This window comes from Varanus komodoensis, unplaced genomic scaffold (assembly GCF_004798865.1).
Source record: "Varanus komodoensis strain SLA01 unplaced genomic scaffold, ASM479886v1 scaffold34_1, whole genome shotgun sequence".
NCBI lineage: Eukaryota > Metazoa > Chordata > Lepidosauria > Squamata > Varanidae > Varanus > Varanus komodoensis.
The window spans coordinates 7,591,369-7,617,174 of NW_025335854.1; the positions used below are offsets into that span (position 1 = coordinate 7,591,369).

The window sequence follows — 25,806 nt, forward strand, 5'->3', positions numbered from 1 at the left end:
TTTGTAAGCCATCCAGAGGCTTTTTAGTAATGGGATAGCATAGAAAAACTTTAAATCAATCAATCAATCAGTCATAGAATATGAAGATGATACTGGCACATCTTACAAGTCTAATACAAGGGTGATTGAGATGAGATACTGCACCGTGAATACCGCAAACAGAAGTGAGTTAAGCAGTGGGAGAGGTACACAGAGAGTAACCCTTGGTAGGGGGGTGGTACCTTGTTCTAGACTGTGAAATATTTCGAGGAATGCTATCTTTAGGGATAAGGCATTACGGGACAATCCAGCCATGTCTGTACTTTCCCCCATCAAGATCAGTATCTACCATTCAAATGCCAAGGGTGCTGCAGTGTTTGCTAGGGTGTTGTGGCTAAAAGCGTGTGTGTGTGTGGGGAGCAGGAGGGTGGGTGGTTTTGTAGCAAGTCCAGAATAGAACGTTGAACTGGCGTTTCATCAGTGAGTATGAAGCATAGGCTCTGATCCAAAGCCATGGGGCTTCCTCCTATTGATCACCCTAGCATTGCTACTACAGAGAGCACAATGCTAATGGGTGGCTTTCATGTAAATATGACAGACAAACATACAAATAAATCTGTTGAAAAAGCAGTGTTGTGGGACACTGAAAAAACGGGATGGCATTTTACTTGGCGGCTCAGTTTTTCCTGCTAGGATAGGATAACACTGGATTCTTTTGGCCAACAACTCCAGAACAGAAATTTAGCTGGCTGCCAACAGCGATCACTTTGGATAAGACTGACAGGAAATGTAGCATCAGTGACACTATTTTTCCAACCCTTGTGCTCTGAATAGTGATCGTATAAGTGATTTTCCATTTATTATGAAGACAATAGTAAGAGAAAATTCTTTTGGGACACACTGATTTGGGTGCAGGGACATTTCTTATCAAAGTTTTCTTTCTGAATGCCCTTTTTTCTTTTCTTTTGGGTTATGCCTAAAATCCATGTTGTGGGGGGGCGGGGCGGGTATCAGCCTGTGGGGAAGTATTCTTGGAAGAAAAGTATTGCAACATTGCAAGAAAAGAAACACTGGAACTGCAAACTTCTGAACACTCAAATTCACAGTAAAACCCTCCCCCCCCAATGTTACAGCTTAAAATGTTAAGAGCTGGGAAGGTTTCTTTTGAGATACAATGATCTCCAAATACAAACTCTGAAAAGTAGTTATACCAAGTCTTCTTCCAGTGGCCTCCATATGGGGAGGGTAAGACATGTTCAAGTTCTTATTTGTAAAAACGTTGTGTTGACTTTCTTTCTGAAGTGTTTAATTAATATGAAAGCACCGAGCAGTTCAAGCTGATGGAACAAGTGCTGGACATGGGCCAGGGGAACCAGGGTTCAACTCTCCATTCAGTCAGGAAGCTGACTGGTTGGAGGCGTATTACTGTTCAATCCTTAAATGCCTTTCCAAGGTTGTTATGAGAACATCACCTAACTTTATGTATGCCGCCTTCAGCTGCTAAGTGGAACAGCTGAGATATATAAATGATAAAGCTATTGCACAAAAGGGAGTAGCAGGGCAACTCTAAACAGGCAAGGCTATTATGTGGAGAGAAGTTAGACAGGTGAAAAAAGACCTCCCTTGGGGGATTGGAAAAACACACATTCAGCCAAGAGTTACACAGCTCCTGCACCAACAGCATTTGACCCCTGGTGCCCTTACGGTGCCCCAGGCGCTGTCTGCCTGCAAGAACAGAAGCTGTGTGTATGCTTTGGAAGCAGCTCTTGTCAGAAAATCTGACCACCAAATTCTGTTGCAGTAAACACTACTGAAAGGTTTTATGAGGGGAAAGAAATCCTCGGAAAAAATGGACAAAACCTCTCAGACAAATTAATTCCACATTACTCTTAGACAGTATTAAACACTTTAAAGGATTGTAAAAGGAGCTTTAATTTGGAAATTATGAAAACTGCTCTATCTCATTAGAAAACAAAAACAAACAACACCCCAAAACCAACAGTGAGCCTCGAAGGATCTGGTACCACCGAGGAAAGAAAGCAGAAGGGAGCTTTCCAGTCACGACAAACGTTAATCCGCACAAATTAACATCTGACATTCTCAGCAAGAGATGAATTGCTATATTCCAAGACGATGTGAGGCAAAGTGAATGGCAGAGAAGACTGGCACACTAAGCGTATGTCAGAGACTACTCCCTTAGGTCACCATATTCCCCTCAGCGTGTTCATCTTACCTCAGCTGCCCCCATCATTAGCCTGTTCTTAAATCTTTGATACTGGCCAGGAGGTGCTGGGACCTAGATGTAGTCACAGTCCTGTCCACAGTGGACCTCGTTTCGAAGGGGAAAGCCCCAAAGGCAACAGATCATTTGTCCCGGACCTTCCATTTGATTTCCTATTCCACGGAAGCCCATTGTGTTCAGTTGCACATGCAATTATTGGTGGGAATGCATAAAAACATGGGCCTTAGTCCAGTTAATTTCACTGGGCTTAAAACACAACTAACAGGCAAGAGAATTTGGTTCCAAAAGTAGGCCAATCTGTCTATATTTGTGCATGAAAAGATTGAAGTACACCTGCAATTTGAGGGGTAAGGAGACCAGTCACTGATTCCATCTCCATTCTATAATAATACCAAGGTACTCGGGAGCTTTGCGTCTTCGATCCCATTTGGTGAAAGGTCCATGACCGCATCTTTTGGATTGTTGTTCAGCGCCCGTCACTCGCTCTTTCACCAATCTGAATTTAGAACATTCTCCAACCGGAAGGGCTTGGACAGCTAAACACAATCATTTTCAGTGTTCTTAAGATTCCGATGAAAGCCACAATAAAATTAACCCTATACTTTTTAATATATGTTTAAGGCAATTAATGTTAAATAGTCATGGTGTATGTTGCTTACTGGTCTAGAATGCTCTAACATCAAGGGTTGCCCTTGATGACTGGAAGCTAATGGCCCTTGCGTACTTCGCTGGGACCCTATTATATCTAGGCTCCAAGCACTAGCTTCCCGTTATAGTTTGGGGTGAATTTAGGAGGTGAAATTTGATCACTGGAACCCCAACATGGCATGGTGAAGCACTGTGGGAAAGATTGCTGCCTCAAAAAGTGGCTTTCTGAAGGACACTCCCAGCTTCCCTCAGCTGGGTTCCCTTTGAAGCTCAATAAATGCTGGACATCTTCAAGTGTATTTAAAAGCTTGCTTCCAGATTGTGAAGGAAGCCAGAGGAACTGAGATTTTAGCATTTGTAAGATTTTAGAAGCACAGTTGGATTTTATGTGCGATTCAGCAGTACGGTTCAAGTATCCTGACTCTCAGGATGCAGCAAGCCCTGGAGAGAAATAAAATCTATTTTCTAGGTATGGTTACTGGCAATGATATATTTCCATATTGTCTTCCACTCAAGGAAAAACCATCTCATGAAGGCCAAATTCCAGTTGCTCCAATGTGTCACTCCATTTAAAGAAAACTGGCTCAGCACTTAGGACTTGCTGCAATATAAATGCATGTAAAATGACAGTGCACATGGTTCAAATTTTAAGTAATTTATTTCAGTAGGAAAATTCTATTTTTAAGTTCATACTTCAAGCTGTTTTGAAACAGCTTATGCAAACACACAATTCAAACACACACATACAATAAGTATTCAAAATCAGAAGGAGAAAGAAATAGCAACAGCCAAACTGCACATCACTCAGTGAGGTCATAGTGCATTCAACCTCCCTCAAAATGGTGCTTTAGGTCAACAGTAAAAATGGCTTGTGTTCAGCATAACGTTGACTCTACCTCTTGAGCAGTTTGTGTGTATGTGAACAACAGTATGATTTGAATGGCTGTATTTGTCTCTAACAAGGCTATGAAATAGGCAAGAATATGCAGAACTGTCACACCTCCTGTCATCCACTGATCCACTCTGAATAGGTTTATGGGTAATTAAAGGGCAAGCAAGAAATTATTTGGTAATTCAAAATGTGCTTCCCTCTTCTAGAGGTTCACTGCAGAGAGGAAATGGGATATGACCTCCCTTAGGTGTCAAATAAGGCCCAGGCAGAAGAACTATGAGAAAGTGGGTTATAATCATCTCCAACGATATGCAGCCCTTCCCTGAAAAAGCCTCCAAGGCATCTGTAATATCCGCCTCCAGATGGAATGTTTCTCCTTGCACAATCCGCAGCCAGAAACGGCTTGCACCGTCCTTCAATACCTGCAGCTGGGCTTTAGCGGTTATTGTTGAAGATATGCTCCATTATGAATCCCTTTGTGAAAATGTCATTTCCTCTGATAAAGCTCGGGAAGATGCACAGTCAGTTGGCTATTCAAGATCAGAATGCTTCAAGACGAGAAGCAGGGAAGGGAGAACTTACAGCTGGCAGCCCTAACCTGGTCCTCCAAACCTTTTGCTCCCTCCATGGGTCCCACCCGATGCTCACGCTGTAAGGCCCTTGGGAATCTGGAAGGAGGGGTGGGAATCCCCCTTTTATCTCTGATCCTGACCAGAAATCGGAGGAATTCCCCTTTCCAGGCCCCTTGGGGAGGAGAATTACCATCTGACTACAGATGAGATTTCCTTGAATGCCTCGCCTTGCTTCTGCCCCAGGCACGGCTGGAGTGGTCTAGCCACTGCTTCTTTCCCTACTGAGGAGGATGTGGTGCCAGTGAAGCAACCCTAATGGCAGGAAATGACATAACTGGGCATCCCATTAAGGAATCTGGCCTATGCAGGGCCTGGGTGGATGGTTGGAATGCCCATCCCTGGCTTAAGTTACCTACCATGTTTTGTACAGGTTATTTTTTCTGACATAGTCTCCATCAAGAATACAATTTTTAAAAGGAAACATGCTTTCTGCATGGATGAATTGGAACAACAAGCTTATCTGAAACCAAATTTTCTCAGTGGTGCTATCTGGTAACTAAAAAACCTAGTTAATAATGAATAATAAAATGTTGAAACATTGGAGAGATTCCCTATATTTACTTATTGATGTTCAGATTTTACATACAATCTGATCTTTGGTCACTAGAATGACAGGCATTTGGAATGTGCAGCAGCATGAGAAGAGCCTGCAGCTAACACATTCATGTGAATATGGCTAATTTTAAAGAGATGCTGGCCTAAACCACCAGATTCTAGAATCGAGAAAATGAAAAACAAAACCAAACCAGAAATGATCTTGCTAGTTGTTTGAAAGGTGAGCTCAAACGATGACTCCAATAAGCTCCTTCGCCGGTGGTGGTGGGGTTGGGTCTGGGTAAATACCCAGCTCACATGCAAAGTCACTTATGTGGTGGCACACACGCACATTCCTGAGGCCCAGCCCTGGTCCCCAGCACACCCAGGAGCTTTCCCACCAATATAAATGGGCGAGCTGGCCCACAAATCAACTCTAGATCCTTGTTTTCAAGGGGCTGACAGTGGAATGAAATTTATACAAATTCAAGTGGGAAGCCACTGGGTCTATGACTATAAGAATTCTGAGTTTCAAAACAAAAAAAGGAGGCAAAACAACAGAGCTAATCTGCTGGCTGCACAAATTTCCTTCACTGAAGTGGGGCCTGTGTGTGACTCCTGCGAAAACCCAATTTGCATTAATGGGGGATTGCATAGCAGTAGTACTTTGTGGTCTGCCCCCTTGGTCTTCAAACAGGTGGTTAAGGCACTGACAAAACTCTTATGCAGATACCGCATGCTCAAGACCTTATTATGGGCAAGAAATGCTAGTTTCCTTCGAAGAAACATTCTGCGTTTGCTCACAATTTTAAGTGAAGCTTTCAATCTTAAGACACAAGCCATTTTTAAAGGGGGGAAAGGAAGAACTTGGAACTCACCATATCTTGAAAGGCTTACTTTTCAGGGAAAAGAAACATGGTTATTTAATACCAGTGTATTCAAGCTTCTGCAGCAGACAGTATGCCAAGTGGGAAAAGTAGAGCAGGATTAATAATGCTTTTTTCAGAAATGAAAAAGAAATATGTACAAAAGGATGAGGAAAAAAATGCAACTGGAAGAGCATAGGAAGATCACCTTGTGACCAAACTTAATTTGAAACAGGTTTGTGTTTGCGATGGCAGACTCATACACCAAGTTACAGGAATGTGCTTCAAAATCAACAGGAAACGAAGCTCATCATTTAACCCTACAGTACTGCTTTACGCTGCCTTTTATATCGGGTAGCGGTAAGCCTTGAGCAGCAACATTCCCAACAAGCTTTTATGATTCAAGTGCAGTCCACATGAGCAACTCTGCAAGTTTTCTCAGGATCCTTTTCCCTGTAATCTCCATCTGGCCAAACCAATGTATGTTTCAAGATATAAGCACAACATGCCTCAATTTCATACTAAATCTCATAGTTCCTCCATCTAAAATCTCCCTACACTGAGATTATATAGGGAAAAAAATCTTTAGTGAAGAAGCTTGAGCTACAGTTTCATCACATGGAAAGCTTCCTTAGAGGGTTGGCTGAGATTTTAGGGGGGAAAAAACCTTCTGATGACACTACCTATCCTATCTCCTGTTGGCTTGCTGAAAGGCAACAAGACAAAAACGACTGATTCAGAATGGTAGAATGCACACAACCAGGTGAACCATGAAGTCCCTGAAATTTATTGTATGGAAAATCAGCTCAAATTTGAGGTGTGCAACAAAGGTTCTCCAATCAAGGCATTATGCAGAAAAAGCAATTCAGGAATATGGAATTAGTGAACTGGCACGAAAAGCTTTCTTTTAAACTGTCTAATGAGGTTTTTCTTTTTAGTTTTTATCAAAATAGGTTTTTTTCCATTCAGTATTAAACATTTCTTCTTGTAAGAAATGTCAGTGTTTCTTCCTTAAAAGGTGACTCAACCTAGACTACAAACTGAGTCATAGCGGTACAAGCAGTGCTTCCGTTATTTTCTGTGTGTGCACAGAAACCAAGTACATGACTCAGATTGTGAATTCCAGCTGGACTCGTTTGTTGAAACTTTTATTATCATTAACAATCATAAACTACTTGAATAGGTTTGGGAAGATCCATAAAAACATACCCTTAAATAAACTTAGGGTACAATCCTATGTTGGTGCCTAGCGAGCCATTGGATAATTCAAAGCCCCAGTTCTGACTTCCCGCTGGTGTAGAAAGACCACCAGCTCAGAGATGGGCTTTTGGGGGTGGGTAGGAGAGGAGAAGGCTCCACAGGCATGCACAGTGTCCTAGCAGCATCTCACTTTCCTCTGCATCCAAACTCATAAACGGCCACAGGTTTTGGCATGGGAGGAGGAAGATGAAGGAAACCTCAGCCTCACATCCCCTCTGCCAGGTGTAGGATGCCTGTATTCCTCAAAATCTGGAGGGCTGTGGACAGCTTCATTGGATTGCATTGCACAATATATATTTCAGTAGCTACTGCATTAGAACAAAGGGAAAAATACAAGTCATCTTGTTTTCAATTACTGACTGCCAAAAAGGGGGAAAAGGGGAGAAAATGAGAATCTTTGTTTAGTGCTACAGTTCACACAGCCAGCTCAACGATTCAAAGGGTAGCAATCAGAATGGTTCATTCAGATTTAGACTGATTTCAGGGTTTTTTTGACATAACCTTTGTTTTAAACCCACCTCTTTCAAAACCAATATATAAATCTAATGGAATGGATAACACTGAGCTGTGGAATTTTATGTCACTGGAATGTAACACAATAAAATTTCACACAAACTTCAGAAGTCAAATAGTTTTTTCTAGTAAAACTAACTTTTTAAAACTAGTTTTCTTACAAGAAGTAGTATAAAGGATATCTAATGAATTACAAGTATTTTTCCTGTCTCAGGACTCTGTGAAGGACTATGCCTATCTGCCTAAACATAAAAACAAAGCTACTGTTGACAAATCAAGCATTAAAAAATGGAAGTCTCCGTGCTTCTGTGCTGCTCTAAAATGCCTAGGTTAACCCGAGATAAAACAGTATCTATGGAATGTATGCAAGCTAGCAGAAATCCCTGAACTTGTCACAACTCTGTCATTCCCATAAACTAGATTAAACAGCTTCATTTTCAACTAGAACTTTCACATAGAGTTATCATATTTAAAGTTGGGTCAAAATTTGGCTGAAAATAGTCACTACAGCTTCCTAAGTTTTTTTCTACTACTTTTGAAACTTCCTGCAAGGATATACAAGGCAGCTTTTGGGGGAAAATAAACAACAAACTCAGCAATTGTTAATCTGGCTTTGCGCTGTTTCATGTGACCATTTTGCAGGTTTTGCCTTCACAGAAACAGCTCTTTCACTTAAACTAGATCTTGATGGGAGAGACCAATCTACAAAAACTTGTCTAGGATGAAGCAAACCATATCCTGAGAAACCTGTTAAAAATGACTGAGGAGGATATAGTGTGCTATGATTGGGACAAAGTATTGGAAACTTCCATAAAGAAGTTTAATATGCCAAAACCTAATGAATATGCCAACTGAACAACTGTAGCATGAATTGACTATAGCAAACCCGAATTACATGAAATTGTGGCTTGCTCCCAGTTGCATATTTCTACTCATAAAACATTAAGGACAAATGGGATATGCCTGCAATATATGTACACTAGTGCTTTCCCCCATTCCCACATTTTCTCTTAAAAAAAAAATTCCACAGGGTTACCTTCCACAATCCTAAAGGGAAAAAACACATACATTTATAGTGTTGTCCTTTTAAAAAATACTTTGAAAAGAGACACACAGTAATTTTGAAAATGGAACATAAGTCATGTAAACTCTGTACAGTAATACTGCTGGCTATGAAGATGTTTCTATGAAACACCCTAAATGGTTCTTTTGTGGAGACATGTAAACTAGAAGTGACTTGAACAAGCAAACCTTCCTTTCCAACATACATAACTACAAGGTCAGAACTGAACATTTATTCCTCAAGAATGTAGAATGGGACAAATAAAAGGTGTTTAAAACACTGTGAACATTCTTATAGGAAGAAAAAGGAGCAGGTTTCAAAGCGGCCGAGTGCCACTTTTATACCAGCTTTATTGTCTCCTGCTCCTGCCAGTCCCTGCTCTATCCCACCCATAGGAAAAAAGATTCTGTGAACTCTGGAAACATGAGTCAGTGATTTTTTAAAAAAATTATATACATACACTCATCTATTAATAAATTCAGTAAGAGTAAAGCAAATTCTTTCACAGTCTATATACTGAAGGAGAGCATCTCTTTAATTAATGAGTTTTGCCTACAAGATGCAGTCTTTTCATACCTGACTTGCTTAAATTTAGTAATAAGGATCACCCATCGGAGGATTCTGAAGTGGCCTCAAAGCATTTGAAAATAAAGTGCCACATTAAACAAAAAAACCTTTAGAGCACAAGTTATTTTTCACAAATGTGGCTGAAACATTTTTTCAGAATATGGGTATAATGACAAAATTCTTTTTCATGTAGAAAACAATTTGTCCTATTTGATTTTTACTCCATTTATATATTTTTCTTGAAACACATTATTACTGTTTCTCCTGACTATCTGAAATTTGTACTAGTGCTAGGTGACTATATAGGTCTGACTTCTGTATCAGGGACAGAAGAACTCAATGAAACTCCCGATTCCAAAATATACAAGTACATGCTTCTCAAACTGCATGAAGAGAGCTGCAGTAAAAGTGTTATCTGTAAAATATCTGATATATGAGAGGGGATATATTTCAACAGTAAATAACCCGTGCAAGAGCTTTACAAGGCATATTCAAAGTGCTTGTTGGGGAAATAAGAATGTAGCCCATTTAAAAATATGCTGAGGAACAAAAGCTCAGTTCTGATCCATGAACTCTGATCCATCAGAGCTTGCATTACAAAACCCCATAGACTATTTCTACTAGGAAACTGTCAAACAAAAACTTGAAGAAAAGAAGAGTGTCATGTTTGAACGCTCAGCTGTTGTGCCACTTTCAGGAAAAAAAATACAGTACGAAGTTCTGCAAAGTCAGTGCTTTTGTGAAAAGAGAAGAAATTTGCATATATTACAGTTTTTACATTCTAAGCCTAAACAAATTAAATTGTGTTTCAAATTTTCTAAGCCCAACAAAAACTCAAGAGAGTGATACAAGTATAGTCCATGTACTCTTTGAGAACACACACGCTGCATCATTGCAAACCCACCCCTTGACATCCTTACACAGTTGGGATTTATTTCTTTTTACAAGAAGAACAACTGCAAAAAGTTGGGCTTTTAAATTAAAATCTAATCAACTTAACACAAATGAAAACTAGCTACAACCTATTTAACCTAAGCATAGCACCGCCAGAGGTTTCACACACACGTGCGCTATTTGGTGTTTCATGTTGGTTTTCCTTTCATTCTTTAAGGCAGTGGTTTCCACAGATCAGTTCAGAGAATATTAAGCAGCAGCATGTTCCCTGACAGTTCACGTTGCATTTCCGTCCCCTGAACTCTTAGTGCTTTTTTTTTTTGTTCAGTACTGTAGAGATTTGAAACTGTTTACCATCCTTGTTCTGGCACAGAAGAATAGCTGGCATGCTTTCACTAGGGCCTCCTTCCCCAAACCATGAGACAGACAGGATTCGGAAGTTTAATCCCTGTCCAGTTCTGAAGCAGCTTCTCACTCAAAAGTCATCAAGTTGGCAGGGACCTGAAAGCACATGCAATGGTTTTGTAGGACAAGTAGATTAGATGTTTCAGCTAAGCTCAAGTTCAGATACAAGGGGAACCCATGGTTTTCACTATGCAAACAAGCCATGAGGAGCCCGTGTGCTTGTGTGCTGCCCCCGTAACATCCAGATGTGCAGAACTGTGCCTTAAAAACTCAGATTATGAGACTATGGTTTGTTCCCACTAACCACAGCTTAAACAGAATCCCAAAGTAATTTAAAATCAGGAGCAGATGCTTTTGATGTCCTCTTCTTTTTCAGACCAAAGGAAGGGAAAACTGAAGGTTCATCAAAGTTCAAGCCTATAGCAGGATTTTTTTTTGGGGGGTGTTATATCTGATAAAACTTTAAAATCCAGAACTGAATAAAAGCTATGTTAACTATAGAAAAATTCAGATTCACTTTAGAGGGATTTACTTTAGCCTGTAGCCTGAATTAGAGTCAATGAAAGGGGCAGTCCCCCCATCCCCACTTCTCTGATACATTCCGTTCTTTTGTGGGTTGGACATGGAGGAACTATGGAGAGAAATTCTAGCAGCAAAAATTGATTATGTATTTGTGGAAAAGTATACTCTGATACAATTTTTGATACTTGGACAATAACTTTTGTTATCACAATTAGAAGGAATGAAGGTGATTTCTGGATTTGTATGATAAAGAACTGAAATAGGCACAGGATTTTAGTAATATTATACCTAAAAAGGGTGACATTTTGTATATCAATGGAGGAGCACCAGAAATAAGGAAGAAGGATTAGTTTCCCATAACAAAAAATCTGAAAAATTGTTTGACATGCCTGGTAATCATAAATTATTTACTGGATTAAATGTAAATATATACAAGATCTAAGGAATCTTTTTTACACTTACTAAAGAACACAACATGCAAGTCTTTAAAATAAACGCTTTTCTAGTTCAAGCAATGCTATCTGATTATTTTTTGGTTTATAGGTGGAAATGGTACATAATGTTTCATAATGCCCTTTTGATTCTCTACGCATTCAAATGTACCACGTGGGAAATAAATACAGCTCTGGCTCTCATTTGGTAATGTTGGGCGGGGGGGGGGGGGGGCTCAACTGGCCCTGAGATTCATGAGGAACTTTTGTGTTAACCAAATAGGTCATTCAGTGCAGAGGCACTCAGTGCTCTGCTATCGTTGCTACTTGCCAACTGCCAGCGCCGTTTGTAGTTCTTGTCCTCTCACCTGCTGTCTGTTGCTTTGACAGGCGGTGCTCAGGTGTTTGAACCACAACATTGCATTCATTCTGTTACCAGCTTGAAACTTGTATGAGTTCCCTAAACGACACAGAAGGGAAGACGAAAGGTTATAAATACTTAAAAAGCTTTTGGTACTTCAAGTCAACCTATACTGACGGGCCTGATGATAAAACATGGCATATATAATATTATTGCACAACAGTCATCAACATAGACTTGATCAAAACACAGCCATTCTGCTTTTTTCCAAACACAATAAAAATACTATACGTGAAAAGTAACACAAACACAATCAAACGTAACCATTGGGGGATTAAGGCAGGCAAGATTAGGGGTGTTGTAGCTAGGTGACTCATAGTTCAAATCAATAGGACTCTTGAAAGAGTTAGGCCTCCACTCAACGAGTTCAGCTCTCCGCTGAGCAGACATGGCTGCCTCGTCTTCTTGGCCTCCCAGCCAGACTTAGGATGAGATGGGGATGGCGACTTGCTGCTAAAAGTGGAGACAGATGTGTCCAGATCCTAGGCACGGAAGATGGGGGACCTCGAGCCTCTCACCCCTCGTCAACTGTGCTCCTTTGCTGCTTTCCAAGAGCATGGGGAGAGGCAGCAGTTTTATTAAAGTATGTTACTTTCACCAAACCTTCCAGAGACTTCCCAATGGATAAATAGGTGGCCATGGACGTTTTTAAGAGTAAAAGACTGAAATTATTTTCAGTTATAGAGCCATGCTGAAGAAAGGCTTCGAGTAAAAAGTTTCAAAGCATGACTCTAAAAATAGGACCTTCAACAGGCCCTGGAAAGCAAACTGGAAAAGTCGCACAAATATTTGGGAGAAGTTTTCAGTTAATTTCTTTCATATGGCTGTTTCTGTTTTCAGAGTATTTTTATTGTATGCTTTCACTATTTGTAAGCCAGCCCATGTGTCCTTTTGGATTATAAAGTGAGATATACATTTTTAAATGAAGTGTCAATAGCCATTTTCCTATCAAAAATTTCTGAAAGTTTTCTGGTGGGTAAAATGTAATATTTTGAATAGTATGCATGCTACTAAGCTTACATGAAGATGACCAGGGTGGTCCTCAGATTCAATTATTTCCATGAGTAATGGCAGAAAAGGCAGTCATACCTTCAGCTCAAGACAACATCCTGCTCTATTCCATTGCTTATGATCACAATGAAAAGCTACCACAAAATCTTGATGCTACTGACCTTTCTCAGAATCTGTGAGGAGGAAGAGATCTGGATGCTCGGGATCATCAGCCATCATGACCATCCACCCTACTACTGACACGTTCTTGCTTGGTGTAGACTTGAACTAAGGGGAAAAAAACCAACCCAGGCACAAGATAAATGGAAAGCAGAAGGACACAGTTAAGATTTGCCAGGATGCGACTATACTGTAAAACAGATGTAAGACATTCAGAAAGAATCCTCCTTCACGTAAATTATTCTGAAACAACTTCAGCTGAAATTCTGAGTTTGTTCCCACCACTGGTCCACACACAGAGTAGAGTTCCAGTCATGGATTACTCCCAGCAATGCAAAAGGGTGACTTTTATTAATCCCCCTTTTTCTCACAGCTCTCCTTGGGTCTGCTCTGGAAGCCTAGTTGGGATCCAAGTCAGTATCTCCCACTACGGATGCTATCTAATATTGCTCTTTAAGATTGTTTGCTCTACTGAAGGAAAATGAAATGTTGGACAGTGAGGGTACCTTTTTGTATGAAGGACAGGAACTGCCTCTTTATTATCAGACCAGGGAACATATGTTAAAACATACTACTGCATCCATGCCATTTGTGTGCTCTCACACGAACAGAACACTGGGCTAAACAGACAGTGATTTGATTCAGCAACCCTTTTAAATTTGTATTCATATTTGATTCTTTTAAGAACTGTAAGACAGATACCATATGGACCTGTTAACTTTCAGTTTGTCAATATGGCTGAGAACGTCATCTTTTGTGTCACCACTGTTTCTTTCAGTTCCTCAGATCTCCTTCGAGAAAACTTAAGATCAGGCACAGGGTTCTGCTCTATGTCTCCTGCAGCGAGGCAAGACGAAAAAGCCTGAATATCAGCCTTCTAGCTAGCAACTGACATCTGGCTCCTAGGATCGTTTGCCCACACCAAGTACAAACCTTACCCAGGAAGCATGGCCTTCGGTAGCTGCCTTGGTCCACTGACCCATTTAGCCCAGTTCTGTTTACTCCAACTGAAAGTGGTTAAGGTCTTAAGGAGAAGCCCTTCCCATCCTATCTACCTTAGATCTGTTTATCAGGGACTGAACATAAGACTTTTCAGAAAGTGTGGGATCTACACCAGAGCTATGAATCCTCTTCTTCTCAGTGTAATAAGTTCATACAATCAGTTGCAAACTACCAAGTACAGAGTAATCAAACACTGAGAAATCAAGAGATGTGCATGTATGTGACAATCAGCCTTTAAGGTAAGGTGGCCTGTGAAGTTACATCTAATCCGTGTGAAATGAAGTTTATTTTTGCTCACTCTGTATGCTATCGGAGGCAGCAGCATTATAGAACCTTTCTCAGCAGCTACTCTGAATAATAATTAAATGAGAACTGATCCAAACTTGATGCAGAAGACATGTCTGCCACAGTGGACATATTAAAGAGAGACAGACTGCAGCCTGGGGACTGTGTCATATTAATTTGAAATGAAAAAAGCTTGCTTCTCCATTCCAACCATAAAATATCAGAAAGGGTTTATGCGGCTACCATTCTACTTGGTAGTAAAAGTTTCGCAACCTAAAATCTTTTGAAATTAATCTTGGAGTTCTGCTTCATGTAAAAGTAACTGACCATTTTGAACACTGAGAAAGAAATCACAGAACATTCAATTTATGAACATCAATTTATTCATTGTAGTAGTTCGATTTTGTGCCTGGAATATTAAAAGTACTAACAAAATGTATGGTTGCAGAACAGCCACAGTCTCCTCTACATTGTGCTTTTATGTATTTTGTACATGCCATGAAAGATCCAGATAAAGTCATATGGATGCTTCCACAGCCTTTCATATTTCAAACTTACAGATTCTGAAATTGCTTTTCAAGATTGCTGAGCTGCTTGGCAGAAGAAAATCAAAATCTGGTGGTTCAAAGTGAGATCTCGGAGAGAAAAGTGGGCACAGTGAAAACAGTTAAAGGGGAAACATCAATAAAAATGTTCATGGTTGTAGAAAATGCAACTCTCCCAAAAGAATGGGAAAAATGTTTGTTCTACTGCCAGTGGGAAAAAGGCTGAGCACTGTCTTGTTAAACAACAAAAAGGCAAACTATTCACAACAGTTGGAGGGGAGAAGGGAGAGTGGGGAAAGAGGAGGGAGAGAGAGAGAAGGGAATCAAGACTTAAAAGATTAAAAATGATGAGTACTAATATCCAGAAAATCTGTTTGATTTTGACTATCCCTGTGGGTTAAGATATACCAGCCAACTTGGCCTGTTTTATGATAGAATACATACATGTTTTCTCTCTGTTGCCTTCAAAGACTTTGCAGCATAATAAAAGAGCTGGGTTCCACTCAGTGCTGCCCAGTACTTTGTCCAGGATGCTACCTGTAGGCAATAGTCAGAGAAGCCAAGAGGCCCGTATCATTTCATTTTCATTTTGCTTGTTTAGTTTTTTAACCCTACCCCATTCTCAATTACTGTAAGCAGGATAATATTTCCAAGCCAGGATGTTTTAACTGCAATACACAATGGGCTGGTTCACACAGTCAAGCAGGCAGCCCATCATCGTTTCTTTAAGCCATGGTAGGTTGCAGCACATGTAGCCATTCTGTGTACTGAAACCACAACCGTGGCTTGTCATGCTTTCAAAACCTTGTGACCTAAGCAGCCTATGGACCACTATGGACTGTGGTGACTGTGCAAATCTGGTCAATATCCACTACAACATCTTTTACTCTTGATTATGAAAGAGATGAGTCATATAATTATTTTGAAGACAACTTTTTAAATAAAAAAATTGCAAAATGCGATGCAACTTTTTCCAAGGGCAAACCAGTTCAGCAAGGTAAAAACGTCTTTGTTAGTAATGATCACAGCACATGATACAAGGAAGAGGAAAGCCATCTAAAAGGAGAAGGCTTTTTTTTATTCTCACTGTCAACACTGTAATCCATAAATGGCAATCCACATTGTCTCCTGAAGGCAAGGCCTGCTTGAAATGACTGGTACTCTATTAGTGAGACTTTCAGTCTTTCAGTTTGAGAACTACAGGTAAACTAAATATCCCCATACCAATCCCCAAAATTCACAATTAGATGAATATCTACTATTATATAAGTATGCAAACAGCATCAAAACCCAATAGTTATTGTTAAACTAGAAGTCCATTCCACTGGAACAGAAGAATAAGCTGAGACATGACAGGAGGATAGCACGCAGCCATCTCTAGATTTGTTTTAAACTTTGGTGATAGCTATGAAACTCATAGTTTTAAGAAGCACAAGTTCCTATTATACTAGTGGTATACTTGTGAGCGGAGCCGGCTGGTGCCGGAGGTCAGACTAGATGGCCCGGGAGGCCCCTTCTGACTCGCTCTGTTTCTATGTTTCTAGTGGTCCATTCTGCTAGCGTGTGAGCAGCTTTCATCACAAATCCTATGATAATGTGATATAATCTGTTTGAAATCCTTCTCTTTTTGCCTTTGCCCAACAAAATGAGTAAAGCACCTGTATTTGCAACTAACTTTGGTTTCCTAGAGATGAGAGCTGATTTAATGGAAGCTGCTAAAACATTATTTTCCATGACAGTGACTCTTTGCAGGACCTATAACATGCAACAGCTGTCCATCACGAAGATCAGTCTGATAAGGTTCCCCTATGCCAAGAACAGCAACCACAATAAGTGTTCAACAGTGGCAGAGAGACTCTCCATGTCACCAGGGTAACCACAGCATCCTATTTTGGCCTAGACAAGGAACTTCTGCCTGTCCAACCAAATTGGAAAATAGCATCTACCAAGAGGCTGCAGATAGTGTTTATATTAGCCATGAGATGTGTTGCCATCCTTTAAAAAAATCGTATCTTGCCTCTGCACAAAGTAAACTTTCATTTTCTGACATAAAGAGTTTCAAGTTATTCAATCGCTGGAACCGTCACTGCTGGTCTAAGTGGAAAACCAACCAAATCAAACCTTTTTGAAAGACAAAATAAAACAACTAGAGACAGTTTAAATAATAATTCTATAGCTTACTGTAGGTTTTCTGCCTTCTTTCAATAAAGTTTTTCTCCTGAGAACACCTTGAATAGTAACAGCTCCTGGATACAAATGAACAGCTAAATCTTCGGACTCTGCAGAACTATTAAACAACAACAACAACAACAGCATGAGGAGTGAAGTGCTGGAAAATACAAAATATCCCAATAGTCATTTTCCAAATATAACTTAATTTGGTATTAACTTCTGTGTTTCAGTTTGTAACATGTTGCCATCTCATTTATTAGATCCCATTGTGGAAAGAGACCTTGACTTTAGAAGAGCTACTTTCATGGTTGCAACCCTCAGAAGTGCAAGCAACACCAAGAAAGCTTTTCAGTACACCAACTGACTCAAACAAGAATAATTGTCAGCACTTTAGACAGACACAGTGGAATTACACTAACAGCTCAAATGGTTCAAACTCAACTTCAAGTTTTCTTCAACAAAAGAGGTTTCTCTTGAATATATGTTTTTAAAACTGTTCTTTATAGACTTTTCCAGACTTAGCAGAAAGCCTAGATTGTTAGACTCACTTGAATTACTGAAACAGAAAAAAATAAAAGCTCAGTACATGCACAATAACATACCAACTTATTTGAAAGCAGTAACAGAAGCAGCAGGAAAGCAGAAAGCCTGGCCCAGAGCAGTTAAATGAACCTGTTTTGACAGAGCATGTGTTCTAGCAAGTGAGCAGCTGACCAACTTTTAACAACAGGAAATATTTGACTGACGCAACCATTTGCATCAGTGCATGCCAGGCAGCTGATGTGGGCACAGCCATCAACTCTCCAGAAGCGTCTGAGGGAAGAAGGATTTCTGAAACATCTTGGAAAAATCATTCCATTCACTCATCATCTGTTTGTTAAATACAAGTTGTCAAGAGAGATTTGACAAGCTTTTACTGTGAAAATCTCATCCAATGCATACAAGGAATCCAATGCATGACTCTGTTTCAGATAATGCTTGATTTTTACAGTTATTTAAACTTCTGGGATAACCACCCAGTTATAGAGGCTGAAGTTTAATTAGGAATGCAAAACAGTCTGATGTGTATGGAAGCTTCCAAGACATTTGGCAAAAAATGTCACTCAAAATGGAATTAGGCAGTGATCACCAGGAACTTGCCATTTATATGTCTCAGAGTTAAAAAATGCAACATTCTTAGTAAAGATTCTTAAAGTAAGAAGCTTAGGTTCACACATCATTCTTGTCGTCCCATGACTTCAAGCATCACGAAGTGCTAAAGTACGTTTAAAGAGCATCTTTAAACTTCTGTAGGTAACAGTGCAGTACTTTTAAGAAATTGGATTTGCAGATCAGAACAAGCCAGCCACAGTCTATAAATCGCACAAGAGTGAAGGCACATTTTTACAGGGAAATTTTACCAACATCATTTGGCAACAAGTTAGAAAGGTAAGGAATACTAAATTACAGCCACTTCAGTCACCAACACCAGAGGAAAAAGTCTGACCCCTAAATGCAAGGGGTTAGTACCTGCTGCCCTTCATGTGGCCTCGATAGCCATTTCGTGCCATTCTTGTCACCGGACCAAGAGAATGATATAATCTGTTCCTGTTGGATTCCATTATAAATTGCATGAATTACATATTTTGAATTCACAGTCATAATCATGTGTTAGAACACTGTAATAAACTTCCTCTCTGCCACACTGTTACTACATCCCAAGTAATGGGTTTAGCATTTAAAAAGCTGCTCTATCATTTTTATTTTTAAAAAATGGAACACTATGTACCTAAATCCACTTGGGTAACGTCTGGAGAAAGCAACATATCATAAGAGCTCTAGGTTTTGACCATTCTTGCAAAGAAAGAAGTGCAGAAAAAATATTGTTGTTTTAATGTGATCATTCATAACAATGATTTTATTACCTGAATGTAATGACCATATATTATTTTTCATATTCCAGGATGCAACAGTATTTGATATTGGTATTTTAATAAATAGCAAATAGAGGCTAAATTAACTGTATACCCTGACTGATTACACCATTTCACTTTTAAAATGTAAGTAAAGCATTTGCAAAGAAAAACACAACTTGCTATATCATTTGATTTCAGCTGGATTGAAATTCAAGTACTTAATTTATTAAAAGAAAATAACATTTGCCTTAAATAATCACTAATTCTTTGACAAGCCTTGGCCAAAGAAAACAATAGGCATTTTTGTTTTGATTGAAGCCCACTTTAATATTGATATATAAATGGCATCGTCATATAGTTTTGGCACAGTCATCAATCTGGAAAAGTCTTAATTCTGGACCAATTTATCCAGTACTCTTAATCCCGATGTTAATGCTATGCATGATGCAAAGCCTGAATAGGAACCATAATTCTAGCATCTTCTGGTTAAAAGAGTTTGCATCAAACTACTGAGACTTTCCCAGTGTTACATAAAAATGAAACATCAACTGTGAATGCTGTTCTCTGAAAGATGAATCACGACTGGCACTGTCTAAAGAGTCTGACAGCACTTTTTCCATCCTACTTATTCCTGTCTGACAGAATTATTCTAATATAAAGGATCGTGTGTTACTTAAGAACAATGAGAGATGTCTTGAGCCCTGAGGTAGTCCCAGTGTTACAAAAAAGTGAATAAAAACAGCAGCAACAATTTATCCAAATAAATAAATAAATAAATAAATAAATAAATAAATAACCCAATAAAAAGCACATGGGCATTGCAATGAGGAAACGTCTGTTTCTAAAACCACATACACAGGTTGACAGCACTTGTGGTCTCTTAGCATACGGTTGCTTGTCTCCAGTGAAAAAGAATGTTTGTTTCTGTGGTTTCTAATTTCAAGCCATTTCTGTCCAGTCAAGTTCCAGAAAGCCATTATGTTCATCAGTAATTGCTTTCAAGCAATAATTGTGCTGTGCAATTTGTCATCTAGTCCAACTGCAGAACCAGAATTTACCATTTCAGGAGGACAAAAAGATCTGTGGAAGAATGGAGGGGGTTGGGCACATGTTCAGAGTTAGAATTTCTCCCATGTACGAATGGCACTTTTTTGGAAGGAATTTCTCGCCTGAATGTTTCTAGCATCCAGGATTCATAGAGAAACAAGATGTGATGACATCCTATAGTAAGAGTTGGCTATCGGACATTGCTGAAGACAAGCTGCCCACTGCCTTTTCCCTGAGTTAAGAAGGCTGTAACAGAGAAAAGGATTTTAAAGCAAGAGGAAACAATTGACACCCAGAAGAGACTCATGAGCTTGAGCTCTCTTAGACATTATGGAACAATGGCACAGCCAACTTCCTGGAAGAAAACAGAATTACCTACCTTTCATTATTTATATTTTGAGAATCTTGCATTTAAAGTAATATGGATCTAAGCGACCAGAATGATTGGCTATCAAGCAGGAAACCCTAAAAATGTCTTTCAAACTGAGCGGGATGCTAGCAAAAAGAAACAGTTCTATTGTGAATGTAGATTCACAGTGAGGAAACTGGCTGAAGCAATGAAGGCAACAAGATAGAACTTAGATCAGCTTCAGGAATATACTTAAACATCAAAAGGCACCATCCCATCTTCTCGAGTCAAGCTTCCTGCCAGCAGCAATTGTTACTCTTGTCTAGAAGCAGCAGCCTTGAAATTACTGACCATCCTTGCTACAGCAATCTTGCATCTCTCATTCAATAAGTGAACCCATATGACATTATTGTTATTAATTACTGTTGTTCCCGAAGTGCTATTCAGACCATCAGGGAGAAACAGAGATAGGGCTGCCATTTATGAGAGAGCCTGGCTCAATTAAATGAATAGATTTAACTCCGATGGTTAAGTTCAAGGGCAAGAGACTAAGGAGGGGCTCAGAGGGGGACTGCATACAGGACAAGAATGCAACCACCTCAGAAAACACAATGTTAAGCCTATTATTTATGACACCTGTACGTGGCATTGCAAATTAAGGAAGCCTTGTCTTGATGGATGTGAAACTTGCCATTTATGTCACAGGAATGAACCAAGCTTTTAGCTCTATCATCTTTTCTAAATATAGGTTTTCACAAGGAAAGGCCATTGCATGAGTCAGTCTGCAATCCTACAACATAAACATATTATTGTTTAGCATAATATTCTTCTACATATTGCAGAATTGGAAACAAGTGCAGAAAAAGACAAGTACAATGGTCTAAGGGGTGCAGCATCTCTTGTATGAGAGTAGGTACAACATCTCAGATTACTTAGCTTACAAAAAAGAAGAGGAGGAAGAGACATGACAGAGATGTAGAAAAATAAGAAATCATGTAGATATTCTCTAATTTCTCCCTCTGAATTAATACTATAGCCTGTGGTCATCCCAAGAAGCTGACTGGCTGAAGATTCAGGACAGATTACAGGAACCATTACTTCATACTACAGATAGTTAACCTATGGAATTTCATAGAATCGTGGAATAGTAGAGTTGGAAGGGCCCAAGGAGGCCATTAGGTCTGAATCAAAACTGGAAGAAGAGGTGGGATCAGAATTCTGAGCTGAAATGCCAAGGCCAGCAGACCCAGAGATAAGCCAAGATACTGGTGAGAACCAGACCACAGCCAGTTCTGTGAGAAATGCCGTTGAACAGGCAGAATGTAACATAACCAGTCCCACAGTCCGGCCGCAGATCAAAAGGGCAGACCAGTTGAGTAGATACACAGAAACAGAGAGTCAGAAGGGGCCTCCTGGGCCATCTCGCCTGACCCTCGACTCCAGCTGGCTCCGCTCATGACATGTCTACCATGTGCATGTCCAGCCTATCCTATCCCATGTTCCCACTAACTGGCCCACAAGCAGCAGGAATCACCCCAAAAGGGCAGATCTTCCTTTTGGATGGAAAAGGATTCAGTTTGGAGCCAATTTCTGAGCATTAAGCTACATTTCCCTATTTTCTGGCATTCTAACTTTGTTGGTGTCTTCTGTTAATGACTTCGGCAATACTCCTCTTTTGTATCACCAGTTCAGCGTAACTGGCCAGTTGTAACATAATTCAGACTGCAGTTAGAAACGTCTAATCCTGATCTGGGTGGAAGGAAGCGGGGAGGTCAGACCAGTTTCTGACATGAGTTTGCCAGGCTTTTGACCATGTAGCATCAGCTTCTCTTTCTCTCTATGTCTACCCAGCTGCACAGAACCCTCAAGTTATTTTGGGTGGCTAGCAAGGCCATGTGTCAAACTAGGAAACATCTCAGGACAGCTATTTTTCTTGGGAAAGTCTCTAGTGCTGAGAGCTGAAGAAATGAGAGTTGTTTCTCTTCAAGTTATAGACCTGACTTACAGCAGTTTCCAGCTGGTAGTCACAAGCAAGGCCAGCTGCTCATAGTATCAAAACAAATCTTGTGAGGCTAATTCACCGAAATATGTTGCTTTGAACAGGTTCTAATAGACACCTGGATGCTAGGAGTATTGGCCATGAATTCATAACTATTAATTTTCTATAATTTTACAATTACATGATAAAGTTAGGGCTGTTTCACATATTATTCTTTCCTACACAGATATTGTCTCTCTCAACAACACAAAACAGCTCCCTAGACAGAAGCAGAACACACAGGAATGTGCACGTGATCAACTTCTATACACATTTTTTACACTTTTTCTCCTACGTGAAAATGTGGAACTGTCATATGTGAAGCAGCCCTTCACACTACGCAAAACACTGTTATTGCAACTTCTCCTACCTTTCAAATGCTGGCCATGAAGTCTCTTCACTGAGCTCAGAACCGTCACTGCTACCTAGAATCATAATGCCAGTTTGAATTAACAAATTATCTCTTTCTTTGATAGCTCTGCCAATCATGGGAGAATGCTCCAAGAAATACTGGTGGAAATACCCTTAATAAAATGAAGGGAAATGGCCTGAAAAATTAGTAAGACAACATGATACTCCAGGATTACAAACACTGAGAAAAGAGATCATATTGTGTTATCATTCCCGCTCTATTTTTTTTTCTTTTTTTGCTGCTGTCACATCTGCCCTGTAGGAATGGAAGAACTAAGGTATCCTTGAAAAAGGATACTGTGAATCCCTTCTAAGGTTAATTCTTGTTAACTTTCTCATCAAAGGATTTGCCAGAACCTTATTCTAGCAATCTGCAATAATAGGACAAATCACCCTGAGATATTGCCACTGGGGGTCCTAGTGGCAACTGGAACAAGGAATATCTTGGTCACCTCCCACCACCACCCTGCCCATGGGCCAGCCAGTTTCCAACCAATTGTTCCTAGGGGAAGATTAGTGAGGCTGCAGTGGAGTGACTCAGCAGCCGAGGCTACCTTCTTCTTCCAACCTTGTCCCCTTTGCCTCCAGACTAGGTACAACAGTGCCCCCATAAGAATGCAAGCCTAATCTAGTTTGACTGAGGATACTGAAATGTACTCATTCTCTATACCACTTCTGGCTACTTTCATTCCAGAAAACTCTCTTCCTTGCAATTTATGCTATGCTTTTCTCTCAATTTCTTCAAGTGTTACACCAAGATTGCTGTTTGGCTAAAGAGGCAATTCCATATTATTAGTTTAACAGAACACAAACTGGAAATTACTGCTGGAAATGACAGCTCTTACTAGGTCTATGCACTAAACTAAAAGTCTATGCACTAAAACTAAAAAAGATATTCTTTTGCATCAGAATTCATTCCTTGTAAGTTACTCGGATAGGCAGTTGCCACAATCTCTGGCTGACGTATCACTGGGATGCATGCGGATTAACTGGCAAAAAAAGATGTTTTAATTTATGCACTATAATCCTCACATATTCAAATTACTCAGTGCTTCAAAAAGTCAACATTTTAAAAAGGAAGCTTCTTTTTGAAATAGTCATAGTTTTAAACATTTTATTACAGCTATAAATGTTCTATGAATTTAGTCTTTAAGGTAAAAATATTTGGCTTTTTATGTTATCCTCCATTTATGTTATCCTCCATCTGAATGAAGACACACATTACTCAGAATAGTTTCTAGGACTGATGCCAGTACAAGTACCTAATCCCTTGTACAGCAAAAAACGCCCCCAAACACCTTAGTATTCCAGATATGCTGAAGGGCACACAGAATTTGTTCACTGAGCATATACATAATCTGGGCTGATTTTGTGATGTCTGAGACAATGCCAGAATCATTTTATACTGCCAAAATGATCTCTGAAATACGCTGGGGTGGGATGGAAATTCTGGATAAGAGCTCAACTTCCCAAGGCTTAATTAATTATATTATTTGAAATGTAAACATCCAAGTTGGCTTACATCTCTTATTTGACTTAACACCTCTACTGGAAAGTTACTTCAAAATTATGTGAAATGCCACTTTCATAAATTCTTACTTAGCTATACTCCTATACTTTAAATAACCCTGTGCGCAGGAATAATTCAAAATAAACTGGGCTACTTCAGATTACACACACACACGTGTGCGCGCGCACCGGTATACCCCTCCAGCTGAACTTCTATGCAGATGTTGGATTGTATCAAGCTTGATATTCAGTAAAATAGCTTGATACTCTCCAGCTTCCAAGATAAAACTCATCGCCTTAAAAAGGCCTTCCCTAAAGTATGATCCAGCCAGCTATGATTTGTAGTAAACTGTAAACTGCAGTTTTACTTCTGATTAATCCTATTGTCTTGTTTTTATTGTTTTATGCCACTGTGCTTTAAATTCACTGCTTTGTTACTTTTGTGGAAAATAGTATATATGTGTTAAGATGCTGCAGCAGCTAAAATGAAGCATAAGCCAAAGAAAACTCATCTTCTATCAGATTAAGGATGCAGGCCAACACCCAAATTTGAACAGGCTTATGGCTATCCAGTGGGAGGCACCATGTAATATTACACCCTGCAATTCATCCAGATGGCCTTTTCTGGCCATCTAGAAGATGTGCTGGAGGAGGGAGAGGGAAGAAGACTGCTGTCTTCGAAATAATTGAATGAGATCATGACCTGAAAATAGATCTGGTCAACGCTTGGATGGAAAACTCTCTGTGAATCCTAGGTATACTTGAACTCTCTGAAGAAATGGCAGAAGGTAAATGTAATGAATAAACAGCATGTCAGAAGCAAGTGGAATGTGTTGCCTTGAGATTTTCTGAAAACTATCCTATTGGACCTATAGCAGCAGCATTGTCCCAGTGCATGTGTTTAGATACCTCGAAATCCTCTTCACTGCTTCAGTACATTTGAAACAGACCTGCAGCACCCCGGGGGGGGGGGGGGTCAAATCCGGCCCATGTGGAGTTCCAATAAAACCCTTTGGGGTTCTCCAAGCAGCCATGCCCTTTTCCCTTCCTGCCCAGACTCCATCTGTTAGCTGGTTTCCTGGCTTTGTGCAGTCTCTCCACGCCCCATTTTTCAGGCTGAGATATATCTCCTAGGCAGCAGAAGCTTTGCACTAAAACATGCCAGTAATTTTGGCCCTGCCTCTTTTGCTCCAGCCACCATTGGAATGTGGTTCCCAAGAGCTTCCCTGAAATGAAATTTGTCCTCAAGCTGAAAGAAGTTCATGAATCTGTATTAACATCTTACCTATTGAAATTCCACTAGAAAGAGTGGAACTCTCTGCCTGCCCCCGTGAAGGGGCAAGGGGCTCCATGACACTGTCATCTAATAGATGCCTTGGTCCTGCATTTGGAAACGTTGCACTTTTAAACTCCGCTGTATTCATCTTATGAATGAAACTAGACAAAAACAAAAGATGAAACAATGACTTCAGCACATTAATTTGCAACAAAGACAGTACATGCAAGATAGAACA

At 39.9% G+C, this 25,806-nt stretch overlaps 1 protein-coding gene across 6 annotated transcripts in view; it reads right to left on the minus strand.

Annotated features, from left to right (window-relative positions):
* Positions 1-3,508: 3,508 nt before the first annotated feature.
* The window catches only part of RALGPS2 (Ral GEF with PH domain and SH3 binding motif 2), a 95,419-nt gene continuing 73,121 nt past the window's right edge, over positions 3,509-25,806 (minus strand). Inside the window, exons 14-21 of one of the 6 annotated variants that reach the window (XM_044439148.1) lie at positions 25,578-25,729; positions 22,743-22,797; positions 18,553-18,630; positions 17,053-17,158; positions 15,316-15,408; positions 13,042-13,147; positions 11,817-11,908; positions 3,509-10,591 (exon numbers count right to left, since the gene is read on the minus strand). In XM_044439148.1, coding sequence (XP_044295083.1) covers positions 10,562-10,591; positions 11,817-11,908; positions 13,042-13,147; positions 15,316-15,408; positions 17,053-17,158; positions 18,553-18,630; positions 22,743-22,797; positions 25,578-25,729 — 712 coding nt within the window. In that variant the 3' untranslated portion in view covers positions 3,509-10,561. Of the gene's footprint in view, positions 10,592-11,816; positions 11,909-13,041; positions 13,148-15,287; positions 17,159-17,187; positions 18,631-22,742; positions 22,798-25,577; positions 25,730-25,806 lie in introns of those variants that run through there. The other 5 variants (XM_044439149.1, XR_006415580.1, XM_044439151.1 and 2 more) reach the window with 5 other exon arrangements.